General features: G+C 42.5%; 2 protein-coding genes across 2 annotated transcripts; both read right to left on the bottom strand.

Moving 5' to 3' along the window:
* Positions 1–3,016: 3,016 nt before the first annotated feature.
* gltpd2a (glycolipid transfer protein domain containing 2a) lies at positions 3,017–8,090 on the bottom strand. The gene is made up of 6 exons (XM_041986263.1): positions 7,531–8,090; positions 7,030–7,094; positions 4,233–4,417; positions 3,827–3,992; positions 3,550–3,746; positions 3,017–3,472 (listed from the first exon to the last, which is right to left on the bottom strand). Exons 1-6 carry the CDS (start codon positions 7,619–7,621, stop codon positions 3,244–3,246), a joined length of 933 nt encoding a protein of 310 aa, XP_041842197.1. The 5' UTR covers positions 7,622–8,090; the 3' UTR covers positions 3,017–3,243.
* A 1,610-nt stretch (positions 8,091–9,700) lies between these two features.
* On the bottom strand, positions 9,701–23,303 carry LOC121640426 (F-box only protein 41-like). Its single transcript, XM_041986169.1, has 17 exons — positions 23,037–23,303; positions 20,668–20,836; positions 19,931–20,455; positions 19,768–19,847; positions 18,313–18,385; positions 15,817–16,026; positions 15,606–15,670; positions 15,381–15,524; positions 14,064–14,221; positions 13,748–13,971; positions 12,971–13,086; positions 12,337–12,489; positions 12,105–12,200; positions 11,720–11,838; positions 11,250–11,408; positions 11,046–11,161; positions 9,701–10,039 (listed from the first exon to the last, which is right to left on the bottom strand). Exons 2-17 carry the CDS (start codon positions 20,809–20,811, stop codon positions 9,977–9,979), a joined length of 2,445 nt encoding a protein of 814 aa, XP_041842103.1. The 5' UTR covers positions 20,812–20,836; positions 23,037–23,303; the 3' UTR covers positions 9,701–9,976.
* Positions 23,304–24,610: the final 1,307 nt, after the last annotated feature.

The raw sequence follows: 24,610 nt of genomic DNA, 5'->3' as shown, positions 1-24,610 counted from the left end.
ATGGAAAATAGCAAAAAGGAAAGAAGAAAGGAGACAAAAAGATCACAGACAGAAGGAAACGACCCTTCAATCCACACCATCACCAGACAACAAACTGTTACACCTGTACATGAACACACCAGAAAATCTCCTACAACTTTTTAAAAAAAAAAGAGCTGCTAGTCATTAAGAGTTTAAATAATAACCAAATTAAAAAGACATATCATGAAAGTAGCACAACAACAAGCAGATACTAACTCACAGGAAAAAAAAAGAAGAATTATCTCTTAGTATAAAAACCCACTGGACAACTCAGTGACTGTGTCAGCATGCAGAGCATGAGGAAGAGGAGTGATCAGTGATGAACAGTGATGAGTGAGATTGTGCAAATGTGATCTCGCCTCTACGGAGGTCAGAGGCAGACAAGGGCAGCCCAGAGACCCGGGCCCTCAGCAGCAGCCCTGGAGCACCAACCCAAGCTACCCCACCACGAAGACAACTCCAGCCGAAGGGCGGCAGAGGAGAGCCCCAGCAAGAGCCCCCCACGGTCTTGGGGCACAGGTCCCAGTGGGCCAAGATCGGCAGCCGCCAGCCCCGCCAGGGACCGGCCACCCAGGGCAGCCCAAGCGAAGGGCCCAGGGCCCTGTGGGGCTTTATCACTGCCGCACAAACACTCACATTTTAATTATACAAAGAAAAATGTGTACTTATCCAGATCATCAGTTTTATCAGTTTCTTCGTCAATGATGGCTGTTTAATATTTACTATGTACTTTTTGAGTCACAAGCGTACTGTATTCACTGACAATAACCTGCAGACTTTCTGCTGAGTTACAAACCGTAACCCGTACAGAATATCAAAAGGACAATGAACACTGCATTTCCTGTCTTAAATGCCCCTGCAGTGTTTCCACAAGCTGTGTCATAAAACTCCTCCTTACCCCACACACACTCATTTATCCATGAGTCAGCCATTACCCTAACTGCAAACTTTAGTACACTTATCAAGATGCTCTCCATTGATTCAGCTGTAAACCTGGTTTTCCAGGTCAGACTCTTCTGACCTTTCCCTTCTGCTGATGTTGACATTAATTCTGACCTACAGACTTTGTCCATTTTAGCTGATGTCTCCCTTTGCTTTATTTTTTTTTTCTTCTACAGCTTTCCATTTTTATGTTGCTCCATACTCCATACTTTAATTTAGACACAGAGGACATGGATGGACATCGCTCCAGCCTCCGCTGTGCTGCTGACACCCTGTCTTTACCCTGCCAAAGGTCTTGCCGGCTGTTCCCATGACTGCTTGGTCTAGGTTATTGCCTGGCAGGCTTGTTTTTATTTCCTTCTTTTTTCTGTATGTTTTTAACTTAATTAGAAACTTTTTACTATTATTATTTATTATTATTGTATTAATATAGACATTAATATTTTTCTCACAGTTGTGAGTTGAATTCAGACAAAGGGACGTGTCATTTTGTTAATGTAAAACAGCATTTTGCTAATAAAGTTAAGTTTGCAGTTCCAGTTGCAGTTCAGCTGATGCGTCTGTTTTTCTTTCCTCCCTCATTTATAGTGATATAACTCTGCTACGTACTGACTGTTTTATTTTACATCTGGGCTTATTACCTGGTTAGCAGGTCATCCTGCTGCTGGCGTCGCCCTCCGTTTGCTGTGTCCATGTGACCAGAACAAACTGGTTTAGGTGGCACTGAGTAAGTGGTTTTGTTGTGGGGTGATTTTATTTTTTTCTCTTTTTACTCATTTTATTATTCTGCAGATGAATTCTAGCGGTCATGAGGTAAAACAGAATTTATGGGCATGATTCCTAGTTTTATTTATTTATTTAGAGGAAGTGACCAGAGATGAAGGTTATCATGAAGATTCAGCTTTTTCTGACAGGAGTCGACTCTTCTCGTTTACTGCTGGGATACCTGTGGTAACTGCTAATAAAGTCCCACCAAAAGACAGAAAGAAAATCAAACATGGAAAATTTGTTATAATTTTCTGTTTTTTTTTCTTTTTACACCAAGATAAAGATCTGGTCTCTGATCGATTTATTTTACAGAGAAATGTAAACCTGTCTGACAGCTGGTGCCTCCAAATGAAACAACTGTGTTTACTTTTTTATCATGAGGCTGATTTTTTCTGCCTCCTGTCTGAAATGACCTGAGGCTGGATGTAAAATCCTGGTCTCTGCGGAAAGCAGAACATGTGAGATCATTACAGAAGTTTCAAAATCAGTGTCAGAGTAAATTCACCTGTAATAAAAAGAACATGTAAATGAGATAGCAACCGATTTGTTTTGGTAAAGTAGCGCTTAAAAAGTTTGTAAAGTAATCCTGAAAAAGATTTTGTAGTCATAGGAATTTGTAAAGTAATCCTAGGAATGAGTAAACCGAGGAGCAAGTAAAGTAATATCTGATGAGGAACTGTGCTACAGTAGCAGGTAAAAAGTCAACCTGAGCAGGTGGTCTTATAGAGGGGTTACGCAGGTAAATATCTGAAGAAGCCATCTGCTGATGATGATGATGATGATGATGATGGACACCTCTATTAATGGTCAGAGTCAGGAGGATCCAGGGATAGCCCCCACATTCACCTTAGAAACACCATGAGGACCCAGAAGGAAGTGAAGCCCAAGATAGTCTATGATAGGAAGAGTGACTCCTTCACTATAAAACCTCCTTCATCTCCATGGAAACCAGCAGGAACTTCATGGTTCATGTCAAACTAAGGCAGATTCAAAGGAGAAACATTAGCAGAGTTTTAGAGCTGGAATCAAACTTTTCACCACAAACAGCAACAGTAAGACCTGGTTTCTGGTTCTGGCTGCTAGCTCCAGAGTTTCTGTCCCACCGTGATGAGACAAACGTCTTTGTAACCAGCAGAGTCTCTGCTGTCATGTGACTCCTTGTTTGTGTGGAGAAATTAGCAGAAGCTCTAAAGTGGACAGAGATGTTCTCCTGGTTTCTACATTCCCAGAAAACTGCTTGGGGTTTGAACTGTATTTGGTTTGAATGCCGATGCTGGTAGAGTCTTTTAGCTGAGTTTCTCATCATGTTGCTACGCTACATGTTAGCATTGCTGCTTCCTGGTGTTTGCAAACATCTTCAGCAGATCTTCTGTGTTTCATAATGAAGAAGTGAAAGGACTCAAACATTGCGAGTAAAACATCCACAAACACAAAGTTCTTGGTTATATGTTTGATTTGCTCTCGTTTCTTTGGATTTTGCGTTTGTGTCGTTGGGGTGAGGACGTCTGCCGCTCATGGCAGCTCCAGCATGTCGTGCTCGGCCAGGATTCGTTGCGTTCGTTCGTGCACCAGCATCAGGGCGTGGATGATGATGCGTAGGACTGGCGTGGCCTCCTGCTGCTTCTGGACACACACCAACTGCAGGAAGTACTTCCTGTCAGGGAGGGCGAGGAAGACGAACTCTGCGGCCTGACGGAGAAACCAGGGGTGGTGGGGGGCCAACGCCACCTGGTAGGCGTCCCTGAACGAAGATAATGGAAGACAAACTAAAAGTCTTTTCTGATTTCCTTTAACAGCTAAAAACAGAACGGGTGTTACCTGCTGAGCTCTCCGGGCGTTTTGTAGCGTCCGTCAGCATCTGGTCCCTCAGATAAACCCTCCAGCATCAGCTTCAGCCATAGCAGCGACCGATGCAGCCGCAGCAGCGTTCTGCATCCAGAATCTGTACGATGGAGGAAGTTGACCACGCCCGCTTTTAGCTCCGCCTCCACCATGGATTGGACAGATCGATATGCCTCAGGAGGAGAAATGTTAGAATAAATTAGCTGGAAATGACTTTAGTCTGGTCCTGGCATCTGATGAACTGATGTCTCACCCCGGTTTGTAGACCAAACGCTGCTGGGATTTGTGGTCCAGCGGAGTCGGCTGGTTTCCTACTCGCCTCTAAACTGTGTTTCAGTGACAGCTCTCGAATCAGCGAAATCTTTTCTTTCACTTTCTGAGAGAAGAAACTGACAATCGTCCCGAGAGACTCCATGAAACTAAGGAGCAAAAACAGGTTTTACTGAACTTTAACTTATTTTTTCTTGGTCATGTAGATTTAAACTTGGGTTTCAAACTTAATACAGTGTCTTTGTAAGATAACGTGTTGAAATAACTTAATTTTTTCCTGGTAACAAGACTCACACTTCAGAAATTGCTACTAGAGGGCTAAAAAATTGGTTTTTAAAGCTAACATTGGCTCAGGGCCCACAAAAAACCATGAAAAGTTGTATGAGTACTTGAGAAGTTGATCCCAGCTCTGCAGGTAGGACTCCAGCAGGATGTCGTCCTCATTGTCAGCCAGGCTGGACTTGAGGTGACGAAGCAGATGCCGGGCCTGAAATGACTGTCCGGGACACTCTTTAATGAGGGGCGGGGCTACATCCAGCCCTGCCCACTCCTTAGGGGCTGGTAGAGGACCAGGCTGAGAGACAAAGAAAAAAAGTAGAGCCGACTCAGTGCTATGAAGAGGTTTAAAACCAGCCTGAAAGACCTCAAAACATTATTTACTTCTAAAAACTCTTCTATCTGTGTATAAATCTAGGATTTTAGAAATGAAAGGAAGTTTGGAAATTGGTCAGAAATTACACAGAATGGTGGGGTCCAGGCTGGTTTGATGAGCAGTGGTTGGACATAGTATCTTATAATCTTTAGGACAGATTGTTGTTAATAACAGCAAGAACCGATGGTCCTACAGTGGAAATAAGCTCTTTGAATAGTCGTGGTGGGAGAGCATCTGTATGGGAACCTGAGGGCTTCAGATGACCAGCAATCTCACAAAGAAAAGACAAAGAAACTGGTTCAAACTGGTGAAAAACAGCAGAACAGGGAACAGAAACTGATGGGTCAAGAACAGAAGATGGAATCTGAGCCCTAACAGAAGTCACCTTATCTACAAAGAAATGAAAAAAGTTTCACAGGCCTCAATTGAGGGATCAATACCAACACTTTGAGGAACATTGAGAGCAAAATCTATTGTTTTGATAAAACCTGAGGCTTATGGCGATTTGACATAATAATATCAGACAGATATTTTCTTCTTACATCTCTCACAGTTTTTTATATTGATGTCAGCAGTCCTTTAAAATCTGGAACGACACCTGGAGTTTATCCTTCTTCCATTTTCGTTCAGGTTTTCAGCATCGGTGTCTGACAGCATGACTTGTTTCATCCAACCACAGCTCAGCTTTGGTTTTAGGGAACCTGGATTTTAGAGGAGCCACAACATCTAAAATCTTACAGGTGGAACAAAACCAAGAGCTGAGTTTATCCATGTCATGACTCTCAGGAAACACATGATCTGTGAGGAATAGTGATGAAAACGATCGGCAGTGGAAGGGTTAAGCATACGGACATTACAAACTGGGGCCGGAGGTTTAAAAACATCGCCGGGCAGAGCGATGCTGAGTATCACCGGTAAATGATCAGAGAAAACCGTGTCACAGATCCTCAGATTAGACACCAGAAGTTAAAACCAAGTCCAGTGTGTGACCCTGGTCATGTGTGGGTCCAGACACACACTGTGTCAAGTTAAAGGAGTCAATCAGGCTTAAAAAGTCCTTAACCAACGGTTTATCAGGGCAGCATACATGTATATTAAAATCCCCAATGATAAGGACTCGATCATGTTTAGGCATGATGTCAGTCAAAAGTTCAGCAAACTCATTTAAAAACTCCTTATGATATTTAGGAGGCCGATATATGACTGCACACAGTACCGGACAAGACGAGTTCAGAGAAGAAGCCAGACTCGCCAGAATTCACCCAGGTCTCAGTCACAGCAATCAAATCCAGTTTGTTAGACTGAGCTTCTCACCCCATCTCTAAGGGAGAGTCCAGCAGAGAAAACTCATTTCAGCCACGTGTATCTATGATCTCATTCCTTCACTACTCACAGCTGGTGACCACAGCTGAAGGTGGGAACATAACCCCCATTTCCACCAGAGGGTCTGGCTCAGTAAGGTACTGGGCAGTTTTTGTGTTTCCACAGGCAAAAACTGGAAAGAATGCCAGAATATCTGAATATCCAGGCCATGCTACCTTTTTGAAACCCTTTCATTGGGGTTCCAGTCTTACCAATCAAACCCAAAATGGTGGAGCTTGACACACTGCTATCCACTGATTGGTTGAAAGGATCATTCCTTGCTGCTTGACTCAATAAGAACAAAGCAGGAACATCTTCATATTTAAATAGACGGTGGATGTTTTGTTCTTTAAAGCCACATGACTAGATGAAAGTAGACAAACTGCTGGATGGCCACCTCTCTCCTCCTTTCTAGGTCACCTTCTTCTTTATTGTAATTCACAGTGTTGCTATGATGTCTCTTTAAAATGTAGCTGACACATCTGGTTTATACTCCACCCACTAGGCAAGGCTACGGCTGACTGTGCGAATGCATCAGATATCAGGGTTTACCGAACCAAACCGTGACTTCTTGGTGCAAACAGGGCTTTAGATCAACCGGTAAATCACGAACTTTGAGGACAGCTCCTCCTTCATCACGACTGCTGCCACCTGTAGATCTCCCGCTCCACCCCCCACACACTCCTAAACAAGACCCTGAGACACACAAACTCCTCCACTTAGGGCAGGACCTCATTGCCAAACCGGAGAGGACACTTCACCCTTTTTCCGGTTGAGGAGCATGGTCTCAGATTCCATAAGACATTACTGTAACTCAATGCTTGCAGCAAGTAGAGCAGTGCATGCTGGGATATATGGACTGATCCCAGTATTTACATCTGTTGCTTCTCTTTTGATCATTTAGTAATTTACATTTAACCCTCTCCACACACACACACACACACACACACACACACACACACACACACACACACACACACACACACACACACACACACTTTCATTCCTCTCAGACATTGCTGTGCAAATTCACACTACAAAGTTCAAGTAGCAGGGGCGGAACCAAGTGGTGGCCTTAGCCCCCACCCACTGGACCACCACCACTGTGAACGTAACAGTCAAACTGGTTTCTACGTGCACTTTGTTCAGGAACATATGTGTGTAAGACGTACCGTTTGGCTGTAAAAAGTCAAACATGGCTGCCAGGAAGAGCCACAGTCTCGTCCTCCACCCTGAGCTGAGGAGCAGAAGTAAAACTGGTAAATAATCCCTTTTATTTAGCAGTTTTAAATAATTTCCTGACACTGTACCTTACACTGTAAAAGGGAATAACTGGAGGCACTTTGTAGCTGAACTGGGTAAACTGGCACTAAATAAATAAATCAATAAATTAGATTGGCAGAAACCATAAAACACTGAATCAGATAAATTTTCTTCATCCAGTTTCAGTCATAAATAATGATGTAAAAGTTTCCTCCCGATCCAACCAGAAGCTTCCACAAATCAGCCAATCAGAACATAGCGTTTCTTTTAGGAGGCGGGCTTAAAGCGAGGAAGCCTTTTTATAGAACAAATATCAGATGGTCTTTAAACGCTCCGTCATCGTAAACAGTTTGACTTCATGAAGGTGGAGCCAACATGGCCGACCAGTGTGAATGACGGAGGAAACTCACGTAGCCAGAAGGAGCTGATGAAGAGGAGCAGAGACAGCGTGGTCGACAGCAGCAGGTAACGAAGCAGCAGCGTCTGTCGAGGGAAAACCATGGCAACAACAACATTCAAAAACAAACAGCTTCCCTTCAAGTCGCCTGTAAGTTAAAACACACACATTGTTTACAAGCCGTCACCTCATCACACTGTTCACATACAAACACACACCTACACCTCAGCACAACCTTGGAACTTGACCTTCGTCCTCTCAGCCTGTTTTATCTCATGTAAACACACCGTCATCATCCTCAGTGGAATGTGCGGCTTTGATTTGTGAAGACCAGCTGAAACCTGCTCAGATCAGAGCGCATGAAGCCGTTTCCATCTGTGGAGACTAGTTTCTGATCAGAGACCACTGGAGGTCCTGGAGGAGGTTTGTTCCGGTTCTAGGAGGAAGACCTGCATTAGAAACATGACATCCAAGCTCCTGTTGGTCAATGTTATTGATATTTTGTCAGTGTTGTTGTATCAAGTGAGAGAAGTACAAGCATGGGCGTAACATACGGGGGTAATGAGGAGGTCTGAACCCACTACACCTGAGAAAACCAGACGGTTGTCCATCTATACCTTCATGAAACTCCTGAAAACTTTTAAATACAGTCAGATATAACATTAATGACTATATGCTCTTTACTTGCAGTTTGCTTCTTTAAAATCAGCAACCCTTCACATTGGAAAATCTTTTATCTTCACATTTCAGACTCATTGATCTCTGAGCTGAAACCGATGCCTGTTTCCAGGGAATTGAACCTGCAGCTTGTTGAACTTCAGCCAGTTCTCCATCACCCTGAGCTGTCCTCTCATGCAGCTCTGCAGCCTCTGGACCAGTTCTTAGTCTCTCTTTTTCCATCCAAAGCTGAAAAGTCTTTCCATCAGGAGGTTTTAACCCCCTGCAGACAAACTCAGGCCTTTAACACCTGAACTACTCAGACATCACGATGAGCCATCGAGTTTTACAACCTTCAGTCGTTGAGTCTTAAACCTGACACTGTCTCTAAACAAAACTTGAAGAATAGCTAGTGGGATAACCCATCCGAGAATATATGAGAAGGGAGATTCACGCATACTTGCTCCGCAGTACAACGTTATGGTACGTTTGAGTTGTCTTGTAAATCCCAGCTATCAAAAGCAGATGATGTCGTTACCAGGTAACTCTGTTTCAGGTAAACTGTTTCTGGAGCAGCAGTGCCCTCTACTGTCCAGAGCTGCCACAGGTTAGAAACCAGTCCACACAAAAGCTGACCAGAAAGTCATTTATTGATGGCAAAATGAGACAATTTAGCATCTGTAGATTCATTATGATGTCCAAAAACACATTTTCCATCAACACATCTGCAGAATTAACGTTATTCTGGTGCAGAATTCAACACACACCTTACTTGTGCAAAAAGTATTTGTGCATTTGAGTGTACTTGTGCTTATTTTTAAGGTAAAACTAATGATTGGATTAAAACTTTAGGTAAGACTAAAGGTTTTCTAACACTTTGGGACAAACTTTGGCTTTTTAGGCAGTTTTCTTTTGGCTCCTCAGTAGGTAGAGGTAAGAAATAAAGCTGTAAAAAGGATTGTTAGAGGAGAATTGGAGCCCTTTTGATTAAAATTCAGGGTTTTTGGGATTACGCAGTAAGAAAACAAGGGTTTTACAGAACGATAAAAGATTTCTATATGCTAAAGGACTTCAGTGTGGGGGGAAAAAAGGAAAATGTGACACATTAAGTGGTTAACACTGGTTTAAGGATCAAGGTTTTAGTTCAGAGAGTCACAGAGTAATTAGTAAAATTCGTTTCAAGACATTTTTACAAATTTAAAGTTATCAGCAAGATTTCCTTTCTTCCATCCAGCATCTGAAACATCTCAGCTGTGCTTTGGAAATGTTGAGTCTGAGGATATGAGGACCAGTTTGAGAACAGAGTAAATCCGGATTTGTGAGGGTGGAGAGTCCTGTTTGACTCTCATCAGGTTTCATGTCCATTAAATCAACACAGACGTTTAAGACACGCTGGATTCAGCCTGAGTGTTATTGTTAAATTAAACACTTTAACTGTTTGTTTGTTTGTATGTAAACACAGAAATTAGCTGCCAGAAATTAAAACTTTGAAACTGGATCAGAGGTTTCCATCCAAGCTAACTCCGCTAATTCATCCACACACAACTGATTTATTTCAATCAGATACCTGAAAAATGATTTTCTTGATTAGTGAGGTCCATCTTTGAAATGGCTGCCCACCTCAGTGCTGGGACACCGTCTCAGTGCTGGGACGGACCGTCTCAGAACTGGGACGGACCGTCTCAGAACTGGGACAGACCCTTGGCTTTAGCATCAACCAGACTCAGACTTTCATTTAAATGTAAAAACTGTCATGTGAGTGATGATCCTCACACGTGTGGAAGTATAAATATGTGTTGAGGTCAGGAGAATCCTTCGGCTTTAACCTGCAGGACGTCGCTGAGTCCCGGACGAGTCTGAAGAACCTGAAGACGTTTCACAACAAAGAAACAACACATTATTGTCTCAGATTTTAAAATATAAATATGGGTAAATTTATTAGTTTGTTACATTAAGTGTAAAATACTTTTCACACGAACAGGATAAACTCATTAGCCAAGTTAGCTATCATTAGCATTACAAGCTAATATAAAAGTTTCATGTTTAAATTCTTTCACAAGTAAGTAAAAACACAAGCAGGATGCTGTAAAGTTTGTCTGTGTATCACTTCATATGTTTTAATGTTTTTACTGTATTAACATTATTTCTCATGCTAACTCCTGTTACATGTTTTATGTAAATAACTTTTTGGTCATGCTAAATTGGCTAATATTTTACTAGCTTTATTTTTTATGATAATTTTGGATTTGGCTTAATTTTGACTGCTTTTCACTATTTAATTTACTGTGGTAGTGTTTTGTTTTGTTGCCTATTGCTAATGTTAATTAATGCATTTTGCTAACATCAGTGATAATTTTCTGATGATTGTGTTAATTTCTTTTGCTAACTTTTATGTGACAATACAAATTTAATTTCCTTCGTAATGCTAAACATTTGTTTTATGAAGCCAATGTTGTTTTTATATACAGGTGCTACTTTCTGATGTTAAATAAGTTATGTGTGGGTTTTCTCCGGCTCCCTGGTTTCCACTACAGTCTAAAAACACACCTTTGGGTTAATTGGTGATTTTAATTTCACCCCAGGAGTGTGAGAGGTTGTTTGTTCTGTTCATCTGCTCTGTGTTGGATGGACTGGTGACCTGTCCAGGACATACCCCACCTCTCACCTGATAGCAGTGGGGATAGGCTCCAGCCCTCTTCTGGATCAAGTGAGTATAGAAAACAGATGGATGGATGTTGGAGGGACTTTTTTTAGTTAGATTTAGTCTAAAAAAATGAGCAGTACTTCTGCTGGATTCTCCGCAGTGTTTGTAGCATTAAACAGCCAATCATACAGCAGCATAAACCAGGTGTAGAACACAGTATGCCTCACCTTCAGTGTGCTGAGAATCTCTCCAAACAGGTGTTGAGCTTCCTGAGTATCTGGTTCTTCAAAATAATCTGACACAGACACCTCTACCATGATAGATCTGATGTTACTGCACACACCTGCACAGGTACAAGAAGAAGGAATCGTCATATTTTAGGGATGTGGGTGACTTCAGTCTGTTTTCACATCAAAGTTAGTGAGTCTCACTGTGGAAGTGCAGGATGGCCTGACCGCTGACCGGCGTGTGCATCAGGATCAGGGTGTGCAGACTCTTCAGTCCTGGTTTACACAGCTCCATCGCCGCCTGCAGGCCGAGGTCGGTAATACGCTCCAACTCCAGAACCTGCAGGTGAGCGCAGCTGCGAACTGAACACAAAACACACAGGAAGGCTTCTGCTCATCATCTCCATTTCTACTAAAACTGTCTCTTTTCTTATCAGAAGTGTTAAAAAACTTGGATGAAAGTAATTTAACTTTAAACAGTATATAAACAGAGAAAGTGGGAGAGAAGCAAACAGCCTGAAACTATCCTAGAGATCTATATGATGACATCATCATGGTAAACATAGTTAGAAAACTGAAAAAATGTAATCCCTTCATCACATCTCTAAAACCTAATGTCAGTTTGTCAAGAATAAAATGCACAAATTATCAATAAATGTCAATTTTTCACTCACCAACAGTGACCAATCCCTGAGTACTGCAGCCAGCTCCGCCCACACCAAGCAACCGGAGGTGTGGCCAGCATCGACCAATCGTTTGCAAGCAGCGGTTACTAAACCGGGTTGGCTGTTGGCTGGAACGGTGAAGTAAAAATGGGGCTATGCTTAAAGGATGTGTTTTTATCATGGAATTTGAAAGTAATCTTTACTTGAGTTACAGTAACAGTTCCTGGCTGAAAACAACAGGAACCATCATATAGGAACTAAATTTAGTCCATGGGTTCTTTTGATGCAGACACAGTGCTCCTGAATCATTGAAAAGGCTCCCGGTCCTCTAGAAAAGCTCCTGGAAGTTAAAGAAAGCATAACGTGGATCTGAATTATGGAAATGTTTACTGACCACGGGAAAGCTGGCGCCACCTGCAGGCTGCTGATGCTCCTGCAGCCAGCACCCAGGGCCCAGAGAACCTCTTGACCTGGAGGATCTGAAGAACTCCTGCAGGTGATCGGACAGTACGACAAGTAAACCAACAGCTGAGAATTCAGACAGGTAAACCAACAGGTGAGTATTCAGACAGGTAAACCAACAGGTGAGTATTCAGACAGGTAAACCAACAGCTGAGCAGTCCCACCTGTACGTGAGTGTCTGCAGGTTCCTGCAGTAGCAGCTGGCCAGCCACAGCGTCCTGTCGGTGAGGACGTGAGGACACTGAGAGATGGACAGGTGGAGGAGACTGCCCCCTGCTGACCGCAGCAGCGCCTCCATCCCGGGCTCTACGATGCCTCTGAGACACACACAGAGGTCAACTACAACACCCACAATGCACCGAGAAGGCAGCTGTCTGCTCTTATCATGTCTCTCTAACTTGTTTTGTTTGATTTCAGCAATCTGTTCTGAACAATCTGATGACAGCTGGACTCTTGCTAGAATTAGATTCTGTTTCCATGGCAACACACAGTTTTTTTGTTTTTTGTTTTTCCCAATTAAAGATAAAAAGGATGGCTCTACATTTTCTTGAAGCAAGCTGCACAGTGTGCATATGTGTTCATGTACTCTATGTTACTGATGCTGTGAGGACAAAGATGTGTTTGGTCACGCTGTGGGGACTTGACGTCCTTATGGGGACATTTTATAATTTAAAATAATCTTTGTGAGGACAGTCCTCGTTGCTTCAGAGATGTGTTTGGCAGCTCGGTGTTAAAATGTGTTATAAATGTGTCCTAACGACTGCTGTGTGTCTGTATGTGTGTGTGTGTGTGTGTTACCGTGTGTTTTTATGGTAATCCTCTCGCGTCTCGTCAGGTCGTCGGCTTCGAGGCTTCAGGTTGTTTAGAACAACAGACTGAGTTTGGGTGCACCACTGAGACAGAGTGGTCAGGAACTGAACTCAGAGAACATAAAATCACACAATGTTAGATTTAGAGCAAATACATGTTGAAAACACACGTATCACAGAAAAGTCAAAACTCAAAAAGTCAGATCAAATTAATTTCCTCTATCTGACTTCCTAAGATCTGTTTGAGGAAAAATCTAATAATTTCTGAGCTGAAAGAGCAGATCACAGGTTCTGTATTGTGTATTTGTGTTGCTGCAGGTTCTAAGCTCTCATACAGATCTCTCATCTGCATGACTCATCAGAAAAATGACAGCATGATACCCACAACAGACAGCAAAAGTTACAAGAAGACAGTTAAACACACAATTCCTCTTGTAACCATTGATTATTGATCTACATATTACTAGGAAAGAGACAGCAGCAGCTGATTCCTGCAGGCTATCTATTTTACATGATAAATTATAACTTAGAGAAAACATTTTAAGTCTTCAGATCATCCAAAAAGTAAAGCCAAAGTTCTGATCCAGCCATATTTCTTTGTGTTTTCTTCTAGATTAGTTCTCCGGCTTTCTGAAAATCTTTCAAATATTTTCTTGATCAATGTGGACATTTTCATACACCTACTTGTTAATTTGTCAAACTAATTACACAATTGGTGGTTTAATGATGACTATTACAGTGATGAAGATGATGGAAGGTCCTCTACCTCTGCTGAAACCCTGGCGTTATCCAGCCGAAGGCGTGTCCAGACGGCAGGATGCCTGGCAACAAGCCGCCAATCAGAGCACACCTCAGCCGCCCGCAGTAACGAGCGTACGTCCAAATATGGGAAGACACAAAAAAGCCCCGCCCTTAGTTTCAAGGTGTTTGCCCCAAGCTGCCTGTCGCCATAGTGATGGGAGGGGGTGGAGTGGATGGAGGAGGGGACATCTAGGTGGGGTGAGGAAGAGGAGAAAGTTTTTATTGTGAAGCAGACAGGAAGTGTAATCAGTGCAGTCTGTAACAACCAGAAAAACAGAAACCTGATCCAGGTGTGTGAGTCCTGGCAAATATTAGCCTCCTCATCTCAGCACTGCTCCACAAACCCTCCTCTTCCTCCTCTTCTTCCTCCTCTTCCTCTGTGCTGTGGTGACGAAGGTTTCGTTTGCTCCATGTTGTCCCCCAGCCTTCCTCCCCGACCCTGACAACGGAGGTGGAAAAGTGAAAATCCTTTGTAGAACTTTTATGGAGAATTTCCCCCTTAGAAACAAAAACTTGGTTGGAAAATGTAAACGTGAATAAATTCAGCCAAACACAAAGAAAAGAAATCATCTGAAATGACACAGCATCAGCATGTCTGCACTCTCAGAAAATAGAGTACCTAACTGCGCTTTTAGGGACACAAAGGATTTTCTCTGGGGTGGTATTCTTAAAGGTACTCTTGTAACCTGTGAGTACTTATTTGTACTCTTCTTTTGTTTCTGGAAGGTCAGTGGATGGATTCTTGGCTTCCCTATACTATGTGCTGAAGTATCCTTGGGCAAGACACTGAATCGTACGTCGCCTCCTGCTGTGTCCATTGCGGTGTGAATGCCGTGTGATAGCTAAAAGCACCCAGCATAAACCAACTGAAATGCTTTATGAATGCATGTGACATGTAGTGTAACACTTGCAGTTTTATCTTCCATCCATTGGTTTGTAGACTTTCATATAAAATCTTTCAAATTTGCAATTTCAGCATTGAAATCTTGGTCTTTGGAAAATGACATGCAAGCAGAGAATCTGACTTGAAACTTCATAAACTAAACGCTCCCAGAGAATAGCAGCTTGTCCATCTTGTGGTGGTCCTGCTCTAAATGAGATAAAGCAAGTTATAACCTGCTTCTCTCCTCTCTCTCGTCGAGTCCATGGTTGAGCGTAATGAGATGGATGGTTATAACCTGCTTTATTGTCTATTCAACTCCAAACCTTGAAATATACAAACCAAACATCATTATGCATTGAAGAAGATTTGAAACTATACCTTAAAATTTAAACTTGGTAGGAAAAATGTTAACTGAGGGTCACAAATCAAGTGAGAAGTAGGGTGAGTTATTTTTTCTGATAACTGTTGCCCCCTACTGGCCATTACAAAGAATGCAGCTAAAACACTGCACTCTACATTTTTTGAACCAGAAGCTGTCTTTCATATTTTATAGTTAGCTTTTCATCTCAAGCTAAATTATAGCAGTGTCATACTAACATGTTCACAATGAAAAGATTCCACCCCCTGATTGACACAAAGCATACCTATGGACGAGTCGTGTCGCAGTTATGAACTGAAGTACAGCGTCATTATGAACAGACCATGCATCACTTACCAGACCCTTTCCCGCTGCCCGTCTCCTCTCTGTCGTCGAGTCCATGGTTGAGCGTAGTGAGATGGATGGATGAGGGCTGAACCACCCTCACAGTCCCACCCTCCTGAGCCCAGAGACATGGTCCGCATCCTTCCAGTAAGACAGCTGGACGAGACATATCGAGAGGAGCTATCAGAGAGAGAGAAGCTCTGATTCTGTTGGTAAAAACGTGATGTGTTCAGGTACCTGTAGGGCTGTTGGCCATACAGCTTCTCTCCCAGTCTGTAGGAGCCAGAGATGCTGTAACTCCTCTGGACAAAGAGGTATTAAAAAGAAACACTTTTGAGTAAATATCAATTTAAACTTTCCATAACTGATGCTGATATCTAATGATTGTGTTTAATTAAACAAGAATCACTTTCAAAAGTTAAACAAATTAAATTAAGTTATTTTCCACCCTGTTGCCGATGGTCCTGTTGGCAATTATATCATCAGCGCTGCCATCCAGACTGCGTCCACATCGTCCAAGTCCAGGTGAATACACCTCAGAGAGGGTGTACGGGTCAGCACACGCATAATTGTCACTGTGTGTGAAGTGATTGTGGCTGAGCAGCAATAACTGTCTCTCTGCACGGTCGGCACGCTCCAACAGCGTCTCAATAAACACCTACAATCGAAACAATAAAAACTTTCTTTACTACAGCACACCAAGAGTGTATGTGATACAATAACTAGTTAATTATCAAAATCAAGATGAAAACGTCTCGACAGAAAGAATAAAAAGTCAAATGTTACAACCAAAACCTGAATAACTTCTGTCTAAGATGGAAAATGAACTTGAAAATGTTTTATCCAGGCCAGATTTGGACAAAATTAGTTTATAATTATAATTTTACATCCCTAACAGATTTCCATCACATTAAAAACATTGTAATATGATGTTGGGTTCAGAAATACAGAAATAGTGAAATAGTGACTTAAAAAACATGTAACCAGTTAGCATACCTGGCTATAACTGCTAGCATGACCCAAAATGTTTAGACATTTAAACATAATCTGACCACTGCTTAACCTGTTAGCCTCTCAGCTATATTTAGATTACATAAACAAAATAATTCTGCACCTTAAGTCTAGAAATAGACTGGGTCCTTTATTGTTTGTTTTATATTTGCTGCCTCTGCAGCACATTATCGGCTCTTTTAAAGATATTTCTTATCATTGTTATGCTGATGATATTCAGCTTTTTATTTCTTTTAAACCTCAGGATGTTTTTAAGATTCAGACATTGCTTGGTTGTTTGGATGCTGTCAGGAGCTGGATGAATGATAACTTTCTCCAACTTAATGATGAAAAAACCGAGGTCCTTGTTTGTGCCCCTGACAGATTTTTATCTGAGATAGCTGAGAGTCTCTGCCCACTTGCCTCATGCATTAAGCCCTCGGTCAGGAACCTTGGGGTAACCCTTGACCCTGCAATGTCCTTAGATGCTCATGTAAAATTACTTGCTCGCTCTTGTTTCTATCACCTCAAAAACATTGCTAAGCTGCGCCCAGTTGTTTCACCATCTGAGATGGAGATGATCGTTCATGCCTTCATCTCATCCAGGCTGGATTACTGTAATTCCCTCTTCACATATTTAAACAAAAAATCGCTTGACCGTCTCCAGTTGGTTCAGAACGCTGCTGCAAGGCTGATAACTAAATCCCCCAAATTCACCCATATCACTCCTCTACTAATCCAGCTGCACTGGCTGCCCATCTATTACAGGATGCATTTTAAAATTCTGGTGTTTACCTATCAAGCCCTACATGACCAGGCACCTGAATACATCAGGGATCTCCTAAAGCTCTACATGCCCAGCAGGTCCCTGAGATCGAGTCACCAACATCTGCTGGTTGTTAAACCAACACGGCTGAGAACTAAGGGTGACAGAGCCTTTGCAGCAGTGGCTCCTGTCCTCTGGAACTCCTTCCTCTAGGCCTGAGATCTGTGGACTCCATGACCTCTTTTAAAAAGCAGCTAAAAACACATCTTTTTAAACTTGCTTTTACTTAGTTTTATTTTTTTTACTTAGTTTTATTTGTTTTTATTATCTCTGTATTACTGTTATTCAGTGTTTTATCTTGTTGTTAAGCACTTTGTGATTTTATCTTGAAAGGTGCTATATAAATAAACATTTACTTACTTACTTACTTTTAGCTCAGCTAATGTTAGCTAACATTTGCTAACCAATCAACTACAGTAAGCTCAAGACATCTAATGTTAACTATTAAACAAGACTGTTTTAGCTCAGCTGTTAGCTAAGATTTGCTAACCAATCTAGTAGTTAGCTCAAGAAACACACTTAACTATCTGTTTTAGCTCAGCTAAAACTAGCTAAAGCCATCAATCTGTTAGCTATCTGCTAGTTGGTGTGGCCATGAAACTGAACATTTATCTTTAAGTTTGAAGAAAATTACCAGAGTGAAATTCTGATTCTGCATATATATGTATTTCACCCCCCCAAAAAAGGAAGTTATCGATATGTCCAACTTTCTGAAAAGCCCCTCCACCTAAACAAATAGGCAAATTAGGAAGTGATCAGTCTTTTTCGTTTAGTTCAGTCCTCCCGCTAGGATGCCCCCTACAACACTACCCTCAGGTTAACAGAAGCACTTAAACCCCTCTACCTTGTTAAGGTGGCGATTCATGGAGAGGACATAAAGATTTGAAAAAACTGGACTCTAAATCAGTGCACGACCCATATTACAAGATGAGCCATCAACATTTTTTATGGCTTTGTCCCGAAACAACAATTTTAGGGAATGAGCACCTGTAACAGTTTTGCCCCCAGACTTTGTTTAGTTTACCTTCTTTTGATGATCTTTATTGTTAGAGTAGAGGCTGTAACTGTATTTAACAGATATCAAGCATCCTAGCTAGGATTGATGAACTGAAACATGATCTGCTTCACCTGCAGCCTGGATTTGGCCTCAGCCTCCTTCTCTGCTGTCTCTCTCAGAAAAAGCTCGATATCCGCCATCTCTCTGTAAGACACGTGTTGAAAAAGTTCCATCAAAAGCACATGGAAGGGGCATGAAATAACAAACTCAGTGTAGAGTACAGATTTACTGAGCTGATGCATCTGCATGTAAATAACAAATGTTTCATAAACAGGAGCATAGATGAAGATATGAGGCCACGCCAACAGTGTGACCGACCTCACAAACCCAGACACCCTCGGGGCTGCTGAGCCTCACTGTCAGCCCAGATTTATCATCACAGCGAATACAGACTGTGTTTTACTGTGTGAGACAGACCAAATATGATGTGTCCTCTGTCTGAGCATCATATCTCTCTGATCAGCACATTAACTGCATGACCAGTACACAGTCCACATTAAAACAAATTCCTTTACTGGTCATTAATTCACATGCTGAAAGCAAACAAAGCTGCAACAGAACTCCCCGCATGAAAACCTTTTGTTCCCGTTCTCCAGCTCGTCTACCACTCCCTCTTCTCATTATCTGCTGTACATTTAACTGGCTGCAAATAATCTGTCCAGATTCACATGTACACACAATGTGGCCTGCCACAGGATGGAAACCATGTGTCAGACCTCAGGCTGTAGCATTACTTTTATTTTTAAACTCCATTACGTATATTTCAAAAACAAAAGTTAAAGGAGCAGTCCCAAATGTAACTCAAGACTCTGTTGTTGGTTTTCTGTCCACGTGCACTAGAGTATTGTGAGAAAAGGAAGTTTTCTATGCATTTGTGCACCATGGTGGGGGACTATTAAAGCTTTGTTTAAAGTGGAATGAACAGCACCAGTAAATGAGCCCTTGGCATGGTTGTTGGTTTTTACTGGAATTTTCTCCCATAACATCTCTAGGGTTTAAAGAGAATGGTCTGAAGAAGAAAAAATTCAGCCGTTGTCTGGACCAGGACGTCTTGTTGATGTCAGAGGTCAGAGGAGAATGGGCAGACTGGTTGGAGATGATAGAAAGACAACAGGAAATCAAATAAGCACTGGTTCCAACCAAGGTCTGCAGAACAGCATCTCTGAACACACAACACGTCCAACCTTGAAGCAGATGGGCTACAGCAGCAAAAGACCACACCAGGTTCCTCCTGTCAGCTAAGAACAGGAAACTGAGGCTACGATTCACACACACTCACCAACACTGGACAATAGAAGATGGAGAAACGTTGCTGGTCTGATAAGTCTCTATTTCAGCTCCACATTCAGATGCTAGGTTCAGAATGGTGGGGGGGATATATTCTTTCTCCACGTTGGGCCCCTTAGTAGCAACGTAGGATGGTTTAACCAGCACAGCCTACCTGCATCATTGCTATTTTGGTTTGTAGACTAATATTCTGTAACTACTGAGACAGGCAAAAGAAATTAAACCTTCAGGATACTGACTGTTGCCGTTCGTTCAGCTCTTCCTCTTTTCCCGTCAGATCTTTCTTTAATCGCTCCATCATCTCCATGGCAGCAGACACCTGCAGGATGAACATAAAATGCTCCTGAAACGCTTCAGAAAGTCATGCATGTGTTTTGTTGTCAGTTAACAGTTCAAACCCACCTGTCTGGACAGGTACGCTGCCCTTTTCTCCACCTCCCACTTCTCGCTCTTCAACCGTTCCCCATCACGTCTCTCCAGCTCAAGCTCCGCCTCCCTCCTCTGTAGCTCCGCCCTCAGCCGACCCATGCGCCGGTTCACCCTGTCCTCCACCTCTGCAAACGTCCGGGCGATTTTATGATCCAGCCCTAGTCCCAGTCGCTCCTCCAGCCCGATCCCCACCGACAGTCCAAATTCCAGCCCCAGCTGGACCCCCACCTCACCGGGAAAGGAGTCCAGATGCCCAGGAAGGACCAGAGCTGTGGAGGGGTCTTCTGTGTGGCCTGTGGGGGTGGGAAGAGTGCTGTCCACTGGGCTGAACATATCCCTGAGCAGCTGCACGGAGGCAGATGAAGAAGCCAGGTCCAGGCAGGCCAGTGGCGGGGGGAGGCTGCAGGGTTCCATATCTAGGGAGGAGCTCTGACTGTGGGATACAGCTGGGCCAGGGAGTGGGAGGAGAGTACCAGGTCTGGAGCTTCTGACCCGGGCCTGAAACATGACATGAGGTTAGAGTCTGGTCAGATGCAGGTGGAGATGGAGACATGGTTTGTGATTAACACTGATAAAGTACCAGGTAAACATGGACCCTCTCCATCGGACCTGATAGAAAGGCAGTTTCTAAAGTCCTGGTACTTTCTAGGGGTTAAGCATCACATTAAAGCGCTAATCATGAAATAGAAGAAAACAGTTTTCTGAGTTACCTGTGACAGCACCAGCAGGGTCTCGTAGGTGTGTCGGCTCACCAGGTGAGCCCGGAGCTCTGGTACAGACGAGAAGCGAAGAGCATCGCCACAGCGAGGACAAAAGTAGGGCAACTCTGAGGAGGAGGACGAGGAGGAAGACATGATTCACCGGGGAGCAGCGCCAGGCCTGGAAGACAAAACAGCAGCGAGACTGCAGCAGAGGAAGAAGGATAGCGTGGAGGGATGGAAACAGTCTGCACACGGCCCCCAAGAACGAGTGAACCCGAGTGAAAACTGGGTCAGAGTGTCTGAGCGTCTACATTATTGATCCAGTCTCACACTTCCAGAGGAGGTGGAGGTGTAGATCCACGGTGGAGCATCACGTCCAGGTCCGGGCGCTGCAGCGAGCTGCCGGATCTGAAGCCGGAGCCTCGTGTGTGAGACTGCGAAGATAATCGCTCAGCGAAGCGTCATCTTCCACGCCACCGCTCAGCCCGTGCTGAGGAATTTTACCGCATGGATGAGCAGGAAGAAAGAAACGACCGGGGCGTGGGCTCTACAGCCATCTGTCACTCTGTTTACCTTCCTCTCTCCTCCTCATCTTCACTCTGATTTCACACCTGAAGTCAACAAACAGACTTTTGACTCCTGAGCCATGATTCAGGAATGAGTTGGTTTTTTTTCTAGACATTTAATGAGAATCAACAGAAAAAACAAGAATTTATCTTGGATTACTTCATTGTGGTTTCTGCCCTCGTCCCTGCTTTGGTTTGTGCTGTATTAACTGTATTAACCGTCTTAATGAGTGGAAACTCATTTCAGCCAGTAAAAAGTACATAATAAAGTATAAAAAAGTATTTTTACTTTGAGCCAAGATAAAAATGAAAGCCTAAAGGCTGAACAACGATCAGATATGTAAAACTTTTTACTTAAAAAATAAATATATCTAGCTAAAGGTAACTGACTATCTACAAATATGAACATTTGCATACAATGACATGACCTAAGTAATCATAATCACACAATCAGAATAATCAATTAATTGGAAGAAACTTTTAAATAACCACTGAAATTGTTGGAAGAAGGCATCAAAAAAGTCAGAATTATGATATCTAAATCCAAATGTCTCAGAGGAAGTTCAAGTTAATGAGATACCTGCAATATTTTGGGTCTATTTCATAGGTGGAGATTTGCAAGCTCGAGCTTCTTTATACAAATTTTGTAAGAATTTTATCTGAGCAGCTCAATTCTGAACAACGAAGCGGTAAAAATAACACCAACACACTAATGGGACACAAACCTCAATCTGCCGGGTGAAAGTCCCAAACTGCAGCACCACAGTTACCACTGACACCTGGATGTACCTGCTGCGTTTACTGCTGGTGGTTGTATGAACCACCCAGCATAAATATGTTGCCAGCACTGTCGGGGTTGTGGAAGCCAGAGACGAGGAGGTAAGACCCAAATGCTGGACTTGCGGCGACACAGGTGGACGTTGGAATAAGGAAGTTTAATAAAACAAAGAACATGGCAAACGCAGGGATGTTCAGATTTAAACATGACCGACTGACAGCGTGACTAAAGACACAGCTGACAACACAATGAACTCCCAAGAAAATCCTGGAGGGGCAGGAGTGATGATGAAGAACCAGCAGGCAGCAGGAAGTAACCTGAACAGGAAACACGAGGAAATAAACTCACCAAAATAAAACAGGAAATGCAGAACAGTGTTATTAAAACAATTAAATCAAAATGATCCATGTTACATGTGTTGTAGACATAAAGGAGCCTGTCAGTTATCTTGTTGCCACAGTTTCGCTATCGCTTCCCACACACAGCTAACACGAGGCCACCAGTAATGATGGTGTTTTAGTCTGAGGACCGACACATTCTGGTGAGGATGTGGTCGGACCTGTCAGTGTTTCAGCTCTGCCTTGTTATGAGCAGATGATGGAGAGAAGCTGAGAGGTTAATAAATCCTGCCTGCTGATCCAGAACCATGAACCCAGTCCTTCATTTTAAACAGGTAAAACTCATGATGCACATGCAGCTCTGGAGGTCATTTGTTGGGTTTCTGGATTAAATGTTTGGTGTTAAATGTAAAAATGATGCAGCTGCAGCCTTGTTGTTATTATTAATCCTACAGCTTACTGAGTAACTTTTATTTATTACATTGATCGATTATTGATTGATAACAGCACCAAAGAGAAGGAACATTTCAGAAAATTACTATTAAATCTTCTGAGTGGAGAGCTAATCAAATATAACTTATTGATTGATTTGTGATTAAGTAAGAGTTTTTATTTTCTTTAAATAATAAATCTTTGAAAATCAGGATCATGTTGTTACACATCATCAAACGCTGATCAGATAATCAGTAGGCCTACCTGGACTTATTGATCCGCGGTTGAAGAGTCCTGGTCCAGCCTGAATCCACCCGGATCCGTCGCTGCGTCACTCGGTCTGCATCACTCCCAGTATCCCGTTGCCATGGCTTCCCGCTCAGCAGCTCGCGCTCTCTGCGGCTCGGTCGGCCAGGCTACTCAGTCCGGTACCATGAGAACCAGGTCCTGGTACTGAATCGGTAGTGGCGGGAAACACCGCAGGCTGGATGGAGGCGCTCCTTCGCCACCGCCCCGCGCGGAGTGTCGGCGTGCAGCCGCCGCGTGCTGCTGCTGCTGCTGACGTAAGAACCGCGTGACCTGTCAGAGCTGATAAGTCATGAATTGTTCATTTGAGGAGATTTTGTGATTGTTCCAGCTGTTAATAGCTAATTTATTTATTTTCTAACTTTTTAAATCTGTAAACAAATGTATAAGTTGAATTTCATGGTCAAATAAGCCAAAAGTTATAGACTAAGTGACGTCTTATATATGCTTTATCTTTAAAACAAAAAACAAAATAAAACAAACAAACAAAAAACTCCTAGCTCTTCTGGATGGAGGTGTCTGATGGTTCTCCAGGTATCTGTTGGAGCCACTTCTCCGGCCCCCAGGGCTCCGATGACCGCAGGTACTACTGTTGCCATCACCTTCCAGGCTATCTCCAGTTCTTTTTTTTTTTTAACCTTTATTTAACCAGGTAAAAATGTTTGAGAACCAGTTCTCATGTTTGAGAACCAGTTCTCATTGGTAAACATGACCTGGCATGACCTTAGTTCTTCCTTAAGTCCTTGGTATTTCTCCAGTTCCTTGTTTTCCTTTATCCCGACATTTCCATCAATCCACTACATCCATCACTACTTTCCTTTGCTGCTTATCCATGATCACAATGTCCGGTTGGTTGGCCACCAGCATGTTGTTGGTCTGTATCTGGAAGTTCCACAGGACCTTAGGCCTCTCATTCTCCACCACCTTAGGAGGTGTTTCCCTTTGTGACACTATGCGGCTACTTGGTTATGGCGTTCCATGTCTCCTGCCAGTATCTTTGTTTCTTTGTAATGTACTTTTTAATGCTTCTTCTGCACCTGCTGTGAAGTTATTAACATTATTGTTTTATATAAAACACTTTAAATGATCTTAAACATTTAATGAGCTTCACAGAAAAACTTGCCTAGCAGTTTTACTGAGGATGATCCTGTATTTGATGCTCTGCTGCACAAACGCTTATACTTCAGTGATAATGACAAAAACAAATGAGTTGTTTCTGCAGTTTCTTTGCACAGCTGTCACATCTGGTGCTTTTATGACTTTTATGTCCTCTTCATTAAATGTGAAGTTTGAAAGGTGGAACACGGTAGGTCACTTTATACTGATCATTTATCGACATAGAGGCAACATGATGAGTCCCTCTGATGTATGAATTATTTTTAAAAAAGTTCCACATTTTATTTAGCTTTTTATTTATTTAATTTTAACTATTCTATAGAAATATTTATGAATGATATTATGTTATATTTCTATATCTAATCTATGAAAACAGAGCTGTTATCATTATCAAGCAAACTTATTGCAATATATGT

The sequence above is a fragment of the Melanotaenia boesemani genome, chromosome 5 (genome assembly GCF_017639745.1).
Source record: "Melanotaenia boesemani isolate fMelBoe1 chromosome 5, fMelBoe1.pri, whole genome shotgun sequence".
Classification (NCBI taxonomy): Eukaryota; Metazoa; Chordata; class Actinopteri; order Atheriniformes; family Melanotaeniidae; genus Melanotaenia; species Melanotaenia boesemani.
This window is presented reverse-complemented; position numbering and strand designations above follow the sequence as displayed.

Excerpts from the sequence above, each read along its gene's own strand:
- gltpd2a (XM_041986263.1), bottom strand. The coding sequence starts at position 7,621 with ATGGTTTTCCCTCGACAGACGCTGCTGCTTCGTTACCTGCTGCTGTCG. Across the intron at positions 4,418-7,029 it reads TGACTTTTTACAGCCAAACG|CCTGGTCCTCTACCAGCCCC; the intron begins GTACGTCTTACA and ends TTTGTCTCTCAG. Across the intron at positions 3,993-4,232 it reads AGCTGGGATCAACTTCTCAA|TTTCATGGAGTCTCTCGGGA; the intron begins GTACTCATACAA and ends TTTGCTCCTTAG.
- LOC121640426 (XM_041986169.1), bottom strand. The coding sequence starts at position 20,811 with ATGTCTTCCTCCTCGTCCTCCTCCTCAGAGTTGCCCTACTTTTGTCCT. Across the intron at positions 16,027-18,312 it reads AGGCCAAATCCAGGCTGCAG|GTGTTTATTGAGACGCTGTT; the intron begins GTGAAGCAGATC and ends TTTCGATTGTAG. Across the intron at positions 15,525-15,605 it reads TATGGCCAACAGCCCTACAG|CTGTCTTACTGGAAGGATGC; the intron begins GTACCTGAACAC and ends TGTCTCGTCCAG.